The sequence below is a fragment of the Grammomys surdaster genome, unplaced genomic scaffold (genome assembly GCF_004785775.1).
Source record: "Grammomys surdaster isolate TR1022 unplaced genomic scaffold, NIH_TR_1.0 1036, whole genome shotgun sequence".
Classification (NCBI taxonomy): Eukaryota; Metazoa; Chordata; class Mammalia; order Rodentia; family Muridae; genus Grammomys; species Grammomys surdaster.
The window spans coordinates 3,820,673-3,831,866 of NW_021605455.1; the positions used below are offsets into that span (position 1 = coordinate 3,820,673).

Here is an 11,194-nt window from a genome sequence, read left to right on the forward strand (position 1 = left end):
TATATCTATATCTATATCTATATCTATATCTATATCTATATCTATATATATATATATGTGTATATGTATATGATAGATGTATGTATGTATGTATGTATGTATGTATGTATGTATGTATGTATGTTTGACATTCAAGGTCCAGTATGACAGTAGCCTATCATCTATTGAAATGGGAGATTAAAGTACAGTAACTGGAATAGCTCAGAGAAAGTAGAAGGAAGAGCCAAGTACCCAAATAAATTGCTTTCTCCCTCCATGTCCCCCTCTAAGGACAGAGATGGAGAAATCAAGAAGCACTCCATTGTTCTCTCAGATAGATCACTTTAAGTACACCCTGACCCACTGGGAAAATACCTGCTCTCACTTAGATACCCCGTCCCCCCCGCCAGAGGTCCAGGCCCTGATGAATAGCCTGTAATTCCAGATCTAAACCAGTGAACCAACTAACCTGGTACAAAAGGCTGCTTACAATCCTAATCACATTTCTCCTCATAGATGAATATTTTTTATTGTCAAGGTACAAGGACCCATCTTAAGGGGCAGATGCCACAGCTCCTATCCCTCACAGTGAAACTAGCCAGTACAGGAGGCAAAGACCATCTGGGAAAAATACCTAGTAAACAAGGTCTAGAAAACACACTGAAGCAACCTGTAAATGATACTGATGATGACTATCAAATGGCCTCACAAGGTAGGAACTGCTTGGGCTTCTCAGGGAAAAGAAAGGCCTCCATTGTTTCTCTGGTGAGGTCACGGGCCAATGGGGAGGTGAGGGAAGTTGACTGTAGGCATGGAGGTACAGTCAGGGTGTGTCGGGGGTGGGGTGTTGTTACGAATCAACAGACTGCATCTTCAGAGAGAAATTTCCACTCAAGATGGCCAGGGGCCCCTGACCTTCGAAGTTATGCTGGAATATGATGGGCTCTGGGAAAATACCCAATAAACAGCACAGCACCGGCCTCTTGCAATGTGTATCCTTGTCAGACCATAGTCTGACACACTTAGACTGTATCTCAGCTTACACACCTTTTGCACTGACGGCCCAGTGCTTTCCTTCTAACACTTAAGTACACTTGTTATGATGACATATGACTAAGAATCTACGTGGGTTGTTGGTGTGTTGAGGCTCTGACTGTGTGTGTATCTATACTCATCACCCAGGGACCTTTAGTTCTGTTAACCCTGTCTTCTCCTCTGTCCCTCTGGCTAATGAGCCTTTCTTTCTAGGGTGAGTCTCCACAGGATTATTGTCCCTCTGAGGGTCAAGTGAAGCCCATCACCTAAACAGCTGGTCCTGTACAAATGATTAGTTTATAGTTTATAGAGAAGGACAAAATCCTAGATGTATATGGCTGTAATGTTTCATAATGAGTGTTTGTCTTTGTTTAAAGCTGCCAGACGCTGGTAGTAAGGACTCTGGTCTTTAATGTGAGCATGCTCCTGCCACTTCCCTGTGATCGGGCCACAACTACCTTCAAACAGCACCCAATCACCCCCTGGCCAAATTACCTGCCTGTGAACAAACAAGGTTGGTGAGCATGTCCTGGGATGTTGTGCAATCACACTTGAAGAGGAAAACAAAAAACAATTGTTCCTATTGCCTTTCATTAAAGAAAGAAAGAAAGAAAGAAAGAAAGAAAGAAAGAAAGAAAGAAAGGAAGGAAGGAAGGAAGGAAGGAAGGAAGGAAGGAAGGAAGGAAGAAAGAAAGAGAGAAAGAAAGAGAGAAAAAGTAGGAAATGCAAACTAGTCCTTCAGAGGCATGCCTATAATCCGAGAATGAGAGGGCTAAGACAGGAAGACGATGATTTAGGATGGAAGGACACAGCAAGATCTTGTCTCAGGAAAAAAAAAAATGAACATGTTTTGGGAGAAAGGGGATAGCAATACTTTCTGTGTGGGGAGACAAGATGAAGAAGAGACCTCCTTTGCAAAGAACAGCAGCATGGCTGCACCCAGCTGAACTGCATGTAGTGGTAGGAGCTTAACACTTCAGAACTTTCACTTTGAATCATCGGTTCCCTTGGCAGTAATCTTGGTTTGTCACCCAAATGACCGCAGAGAAAGAAAACCTTTAACATATCTCTAAATAAATCCTATAGCAATCTTCCCACGACCTCACCGCTGCTGCCACCCAAAACCAGGTTTCTCTGAATTAAGCCTGGCCATGCAGACATTAGTAGAGGATGTCAAGGCCTCCTCCAACTAACACATACGGTGTAGCCCAAGCCTCCCAGAACTCAGTACTGTGTAGGTAACTGCACCTGCCCTGTGCCCATAAAGAAGGATTTCAGATGCACTGTCAGAGAATGAAAGACAGGAATCTAAGCAAGGAATGCTGACCATCAGGGCTCCACATAATGACAACAGGAAGTGCTTGTGATGTCCCTGACCTTAATGAAGTCCCTGCAGTCGAAAGTTCAAGAGGCTGAAAAAGTTGTCCTACTGGGCTGAGCTAGCATGTTCTACCACACCCTCTCTGTGGGGTCCTCACCTGGAAAAATAGACCTGGTCACTGAGGGTGTGGTGCTCACATCTAGGGTGTAGAAAGGACAATCCCTCTGAACAGCATCCAAGCTTTGTCTTGGTTCTTGTAAGCACATTGACCCTAAGTGACTCAGAGTTCACCAAACAAACAAAAAACAAACAAACAAACACAAAGATGTCCTGAGGGAAATCCAAGTTGGAGAAATTGACTACCAAGAAAATATTAAGCCCAGGAGGAAGTAGGCCAGCTTGGTGATTTAAAATACAAAACAGACAACAGCCAAAAAAGAAACCAGGTGCATGATGGGAAATAACTTAAGGAAAAAAAAAAAGAAAAAGAATGTTCTCTTTGAATGCACAGTCTCATCACTTTCAAAGCTCAACTCTGTCATGTGCTCCATGACTTTAAGGCTTTTGATATACCTCAGGGAGAGGCCTGGGTTGGGGGGACAGTTTGGTGATAAAACAGTTATGAAGACTGAAATCATCACCTATGTGAATAACTGTCACACTCTTAAAGAGGACAGCTGGCCTGTTGAACAGAAAGGCTTGGAAGCTTGAGAATTCAGATTGGGGAAGGCAGAGGCTTCCAGCTGAGTTTTCAATAATGGTGGTTCCCAGCTCCACCTTCAATTTGCTTTCTTATTCCTTCACTTTTACCTGTGCAGAATCACCTGTTGCTCTGGGAAGCAATTCCTCCAGAGGAGGGGCATACAATCTACAGGTACTATTTTAGCTACGCAATAACCAAACAGTCTCCACTCAGTAAACATTTCCCGAGTGATGAATAAATAAGAGTGTGTTACTTTAAAAGGATAAATAAATAAACCTCGGCAGAAATCATTAATCAAGAAGATGAATTCAGCCTTTTGCAAAGAAATGCTTACAAGACTTGCCCTGTTTGCTGGCCAGATGCAGCTGTCATGACAGAAGAATCAGAGATACCCCAGAGTTGGAAATATTACACCCCCATGCGTAGACAAATGATGTTAGAGGGAGAGACAAAGAGAAGGTACTAGCTAGCATGACGGCAAAGGAGGGACACCTGAGCTATAGGAGGAAGAGAGGCTCAGATTGACGCTCGTAGACACTGACTCATAGACACTGAATGAAATGGAGGAAGAACAATTACCAGACAATTACCCTTAATAGGTAAAACCAAGGTTAACCCTTGGTCAACCCCTGCCTAGTAGTCCCTGCTCAGAAGCCCCTCAGCTCTCACTTCTCAACAACTCAGCACATCTATATAGCCAAGAGAGCAGTGAGTCACTCCTCATATTCCAAGAAAGATGTGTAACACCATAGAAAATCCTCCTTGCTAACCATCACTTGACCTAAAGGCTCCTTCTCCCTCTGCAGCACACACCAATTCAAATCCTACCAGAGTCAGCTCAAACCCTTCATTCCTATCAAGAGCATGTTAGTTACCCTTTGCAGCCCTAGCACCCAGAAATCCCTTTTCCTGCTCATACTTTATGTGTTTAACACAAAGGAAGAGCTAACTGAAGATGGAGTAACAAAAAGCTTCTCAGGAGAAGACCACACTTAAAATACAACACAAAGTATGCCAGACACATAACAGTGGTCAAGGTCTGGTGGCCAAAGCTGAGGCTATGCACATTCTTTGGCTCACAGTGGTACCTGGTAATACGAGATGTAAGTCTTTGGAGCTAGAGGAAATAATCTCCTCTGATTTAACTAGCAAGGAAGAAAAATCAAATCATGCCAGAAGACATAAAATATGAGTTATATTTTCATCAAAAGTAAATAAATTTGATAAATACAATATAGGAAAAGAAGACTTAAATTCATGAGGAAGCTATCTTGTACACTCTCCAATATTTGGAAATTAAGAAAGTGCATCTTCCCATTCTATCTGGGGGAGAGAGGAACGATCTGACCTCCTGACCTTCTAGAGACGGAAATACATTGCCTTTAGCATATTACAGAACCAGTCCCAAAAGCAAACCTTACCCATTCTCGCTCATCCTCTTTCAAAGCAATATAAACCACAATTTTTTCCTCTTTCAATGACTATGGGCAAGATTTGTCCTATAGGCTGACAGGAGATGCAACTCAATAAATCAAAACACACTTATGTCGATACATGCCGAAATTAATTAGCCAGTTTCCCTCTAGTCTTTCAAGTTAAGCCACATAGAAGTTTTCATGTAGGTTTGGATGATGAAGAAACTGGCCCTCAAAAAAGTTACAGTAGGGATCCAGGTAGACAGAGCCACTTGGCAGCCAAACAAGTGTGGCTCTGATACCCCCAGCCCTTCTCTTGCTGTTGAACTTAGACTGTTGTGGCTAATCCCCTGTTCTCACACAGAGCTGAGCTGAGAGCACTTTCAGATCTGCCACTGCTGGAGCTGCTTGTCTCATGTGTGTTTTGAACCTGAACTTGCCTCTAGAGATTCATCTTCACGTTCTATGTTGTTTTTATTGACTGTCCTGAAGGGAAGCCGCAAAGCCCCAGAAATATGTTCTGAGCATCTAAACCCACCAAACACAGTTTACATACTTTCTATGAACTGACTGTCGTGAACCCTCTGCTGAAGGCCGTCCAAACTTCCATCTTCACTCCCTGTGTCGGTTAAGAAAAGTGCCATCAGCCTTGAGGCTGTGAGATGCTCTTTTCGAGTTTTTCCATTGAAGTGACTATGTTCCTTCACCATCCACAAATGTTCTCTGCTTTGGAGAGTTAGTCCTACGTTTGAAATTTGGAACAAAAGTGCTACAGAGCATTGAACACGGACCTCGTCATCATCATCCCAAAACTGTAGGTCATTGCACCTTGTGAACACAGTAACGAAGGCACTTGTGATGGGGGAGCCACATTACAATTTTCCCAGGGAGCTTGTCTTTTCTGAAACAATCACATGGGACCCAATCTAAGCTCTCTTTGCCTGAGGCTGTCAATCACCTGAATAAACTATTAATCCCTTTGCTTAAATATAAAATAACATACCAGAACAATCAAGTTCTCCCAGCCTCCAGACTTGAACCCTGAGACAATCAAAACCAACCAAAAGGAAACACAACACTTGCTGTACTGATTCCTGTCTTCCCCTAAGTCAATTTGATAAACATTGTGGGAGGTGAGACAATTGTGTGTCGGTACACGAAGTCAGAAAGTGATACAGTGAGTTTCCTCCATTGCTTTTCCCTATATTTATTTACTAAGAGATAGAGTCTCCCTGTAGACTGGGGTTTAGCAAGACTAGCTGTTCAGAAAGCCCAGCCACCTTCCTGTCTACACCTCCTCTGTGTCACAATTACTATTACACCAGATATATTTATTATCATTATTATTACTATTAATATTGTATATTCTGGGATCCAAAGTCAGACCCTTACCTTTGCATGACAAGCACTTTACTGACTAAGCTTTCTCTTTAGCTTGAAACACTCTTTCTATGGCCCAGTTAGTAAATACTTTAACCTCTGTAGGCCAGCATCAAGGCAACAGCTGCCCAGTGCTACCATTGCAATAATAAAGCAGTCACAGACAAACTGTAATCAAGTGGACTTGGCCTCACTCCGTTAAAACTTTATGGACACAAAATTTGAATTTCAAAGAAGTTTAACATACTTCAAAATATTTCTCTTTCTTTGATTTTTTTTAAAAAAAAAACTTTTTAAAAATGTAAAAACCAATTTTTGTGTGTGGGGGCTGTAGAAAAACAGGAAAGAGGCTGAATTTGGCCCACGGACTGTGGTTGCCAATGCTTGCTCAATGTCAGAACATGTATCCAAATGCCCCCAAGAAAACATCTCCACCCACTCAAGGACCAGGTCCACGTGGCTTCTTGGCACTTCCGAAAGTAGGACTTGGTTCTTAGGGGCAGCCCTGTGCCCATATCTTCAGAATAAGGCTCATTTCTCCAAGAGACACCCAGAAAACTGGATCTCAGGAATCGATATTGATCGGTATTTACAAGACACCATCTCTGTCCTTTTCCTGTCCCTGACAGTTGTCATGTATCTCTAATTTACTGTCAGTAAATTCACAGCACTGAAGTTTTTCATACAAACTACAGTCAAGGTTTCTGCACAGACCCTCAACCTCAGTGTTTGCTTGATCTCGGCCAAATGACAGACATTTGAAGACTAATAAAGCCAGTACTCTAACCCAATAGAGAGATAAGAGATTGTTCTTGCCATATATCAAGGAATTACAACCCCATGCTAATAACTTTATTCATTCACTCCTCGAAAGCAACAGCTTTTGGAGTGAGAACATGCAGAGGAGACGGGGATACACAATATGCAGCCGATGTCTAAGAGCTGAAACATTTTATAATCTTCCCCATCACAGTGACATCATAAAACGCTTCTGCATGTTGGAATCCGGCCCCTTTCTTTTCCACTCCTTCCAACTGGGAGGCATAAAAATGCTTACCACATGAGGCAAACCACATGTTCAAATAAGAGATTTCATCTCTCTCTCTAACAAAAACACTTCGCTTCCTAGGTGAGAATGGCTGGCCTCATTCACACTTTAGACTAAATTTGGGGTTGAACCCCCAAACTGTGAGCTGCTACTCAAATCCCAGTAAGGAGGGAATGGAGAAAAAGTAGTCACCAGAGGTAACAGCTTTCAGGAACCCCCTCAACACACTGACTCACACTAACTCACACACACACACACAAATACACACACGCACACATACATACACCATACTCACACATGCACACACATACACACCATATTCACACATGCACACACACAGGCACACATACACACACCATACTCATACAAGCACATACACACTGACACATACACACACACACAAACATACACACACATACATGCACCATACTTACACATGCACACACACACAAACACACATACCATAGTCACACATGCACACACATACACACTATATTCACACATGCACACACACACACTGACACACACACAGGCATTTCAATAGCACAGAAAGAACTGGGCCACCTCAATGGTCAGAGACAACAAGTACTCATTTTCAAACCTAAGACACACAACTCCAAAGCAACAATGTCACTTTATAAGTGACTCAAAAGTTCCTGTCAGGTATGAAGATAACCTTTGTTTTCAAAACAGAGAACTCATTAACCACTGCAAAGTTGTAATGGGAGGAGGGGAGTGTGTGATCCAGATGCTCTGGCAAATGAAGCCAACATTTATTCTTCCCTGTCCCCAAATACTAATGTAGTAATGAATCAAGTGTCCTGGTTTCCTGGTATTGAGGCTTCTGGATGAAGACGGTTCAGTTTTAAACACAGGGCAAGCTTGTCGAGACAACTGTGAGCAGTTGTTGCATTTGAAAGAAGCTTCTAGCTCACATCTTTGGCTTTTAATCTAAAATATCAGTGTGAACACCTGACACAAGGGTAGACACAGTTCTATGATAAAGATGCTACCTGACTTTTGCTCAGTTTTGTTGATGAGTGCCATGAAGCTTACAAGACTACTGGTGACAGGAACATTCCAGAATATTATCATACCACTTTAAGTTCTTATACCACATCTAGCACACGTAAGGAATTGTGCATCAGTGAAAGGCAGGACCTGATTAAAACCTATCACCTGAACCAAAAACCTTTGTCAACTAAAGTCTCTTTTAGAGCCATGTGAAGGTCACCAAGATTCCTGAAGGCAAAAGCTTCCTATCCTGGGCCTCCTGTCTTCTGCTATCGCAGGCTGAGTACCACACCCATTCCCAGAAGGAAGCTCACTATAATTCCACACACATGCAAAATAATTCAATAAAATACGGACCAAACCATTTCCAGGGAACTGATACTGCCAAGTACCTCTGTCTGCATGCCTGTGTTTGACATCTAGTAGGAAAGTGGACCAGACTTATTCAACTTGGAGCCTTAATGGTTTACCATGTCTCAGATTGTAACTCATTCATATCTCCCATAGACCCTCCCCTTCCCTAGTGCCCTCCTCTAATATTGCTGCTCTCTGATGGTGTGCTTTCAGGATGACTCTCTCTGTCACAGGGAAGACTCCATCGCAATTAAAACAGGGCTTTCTCAGAGCATTCACCTCAGAAAGACCTATAATACTAACAAATGAAACCAAAAGTTAGTTTTGACACTTCTTGGCTGCTCTGATTGACCAACTAGGAAAACAGACGCAAATGCTAAAACAAAAGCAAAGCAAAAAGTACCTTATGCTTTTGCAAGACTTGGCTGACCTGGCCTGTGGGCTATTACCCAATAAGCATGATGTGTTTCCAAACAATAATTCTCCAGTAGCTTATGTTTCCTAGGTAAGTATAAAATATAATGATAAACTCAACATTATACTATATTATATCGGAGACTCGGCTGTAGGCCCTACATATTCCATCAAAGAGGCTAGTGATTCAAAAGTAAATACGTTGAAATATAAATTGACTTTTAAAAGTTGGTGACAGAATAGTAAAACCAGAAACAGAACCAAATCTGCAAGGCACAGTTTCCTACCTTCTTTTTGGAGTGGTTTCTTTCTTCTTCCTTTGTAGCTTTGCTATTTTTCCCAGTACGGGACACCTTCTGGTCCCCAGACTGCTTTATGGTGATCTTGATCTCAGGTGGGCAGATATAGTTCTCCAGGTTTTTGGGGGGTTTCTTAGCCCGCTTTGTGGTCTGAATCTTCAACTTTAAACTCCCCTCGGTGAAGTTGGCCTCCTTGATGGAGAACTCCTGCTCTTCCAAGCCATCTCCAGCCACCCACTTCTCACTGTCTGCATTAGAATTGCAATCCACATCTCGTCCTGAGCCCAATTCATCCTCCTCCTCTGGCTCCATGCGTTCTGCACCCACAGAGATACCTTTCAAGGGCTCTCCTGAACATCCAGGAGCAGCCGGGGACCTGGATGAGGAGCCAGTAAGGAATTCCGCCTCGCTCCCTCTTTGTCGGGAGTTGCTTAACATTTCCCTGGACTCCATGATAATCCTACAGTCTTCAGGAGTTCTCAGGACGGGAAAGGGATAAAAGGGAGCAGAAAAGATCAAAAGAGAGGACACCCAAAATTCCAAGAACAAAATAGTCCAGCTGTTGGGTTCAACGTCCCAAGAACAGAGATGTGGTGAAGTCCTCAGAAGGGATCAGATCTGCAATTGAGAAGCAGAGAGATAATTGGTTATGGTAGAAAAGAACCAGACCCCAAGATATCCAATGTCAGCTTCCCACATGCCTACAGTATCAGAAAATCAATTCGAATTGTGCATAACCACACTGAATTACACTTGAGCACAAGGGAACCCTACTGGGTCGGGCCATCAGGATGTGTTATTGTTATTTTTTATGGCTTCAGGTCCAATAATAAAGATAAGAGAAGTGAGTCCTCAGCCAGTCACAGCTGGTGATTTCTTACATTTAAGTCACAGCAGATGCTGTTACTTCAACCACAAGGACAGGGCAGCCTAAATGCTGACACAGGCCTTGGGGACTCTACCTAGGAGATTTGTTTTATCACTTCTTTCTTCCATCTGAGGAAGAGTTTGCAAAATGAGAAGAGCCCCTCCCCCCCCTCTATAGGATGGACATCCTTGAGTCCACTCCTGGCTATTCCTTGCCACATATCATTAAGTAAACCACACATTATTTCCAGTATGCAAACTTTTCATGTTTTTGTTATTGCTGGTTTGCCCTATTTGCTTTGGGGGTTTTGTCTTTTGCTCTTTCAGACAGGGTCTCATTTTGTAGGATGTCCAGGATGTCCTGGAACTCACTGGGTAGCTCACACTGAGCTCTCGTGTGTGGCAATACTCCTGACTCAGCTTACCAAATGCTGAGAATATCTATGTGAACTACCCCACATGGCAAACTATATCTTAAACTCAGGTGTGTGTGAGGACTGATAAGAAAACCAAAATATTTCAAGAGAAAATCACAAATAACCCTGGGATTAATGCAAAACAGACACTAAGGTATTTTGTCAACAGAATCATAAGGCATTTAATTATGTCCATTACTTATATAAAATAGCCATTTGTACAATTTTGACCTCCTTTTTTGTTCTTTAGATGAAGGGCGTTATCGACATAACAGAGTAGCAAAAGAAAGAGAGGGAAGCAACAATTTCACAGGCCATCAAAAGTGTCAGGCATCCTCACTAGCGTCTTCCCTCCAAGATGAGAAGAGAAAAATCAAGCTTTCTACAGATAATCAACTATCCCTTTTTCTCACCCCATCCCTTCATTCCCTAGTTCAGATTCTTGATTGCAAAAGCCAAAGGCAAGGCCAGATGGATGTTCATCTCTAAGAGAAAGCCTACTGTCCAGAGCTATAGAAACCACAATAGCTTCCTAACTTAAGAATAAGGTTTAATTACTTCTGAACCATCCTTCTTACTCCACTGAGCACTCTCTCAATTGCCAGCAAGGAACATTCTACACATTGTCTGTTTCCACCTATGAGCTCAACAGTTTAAAGAACTGGTCAGCATATGTGCCTACCAAGTGTGCTCCCACGAGGTGAGTAAAGACACACTGAGAACAACCACGAACTGGAACCTGACAGCTGAGTATGTGTCATCTGGCTCTAAAACCAGGATATTCTCAGTCAGTACTCTGCTAGAAAGCCAGAGGAAGAAGCTGCTAAGGTAAGAAACCTCCATACAGCCATGCATCTCAGAGGAGCCCAGAAACATACTCAAATTCTAGAAATGGCTCAGCCCTGTACACAGGTAAGCTTACAAGAAGTTTCACTCTGAGGAAAAATCA

The 11,194-nt window shown here is 42.6% G+C and overlaps 1 protein-coding gene across 1 annotated transcript in view; it reads right to left on the reverse strand.

The window, feature by feature from the left end:
* The window catches only part of Setbp1 (SET binding protein 1), a 331,687-nt gene extending 322,127 nt beyond the window's left edge, over positions 1-9,560 (reverse strand). Inside the window, exon 1 of the mRNA XM_028783226.1 lies at positions 8,951-9,560. Within this exon, the coding sequence (XP_028639059.1) occupies positions 8,951-9,415 (465 nt within the window). The 5' untranslated portion in view covers positions 9,416-9,560. The remainder of the gene's footprint in view (positions 1-8,950) is intronic.
* Between the last annotated feature and the right edge of the window lie 1,634 nt (positions 9,561-11,194).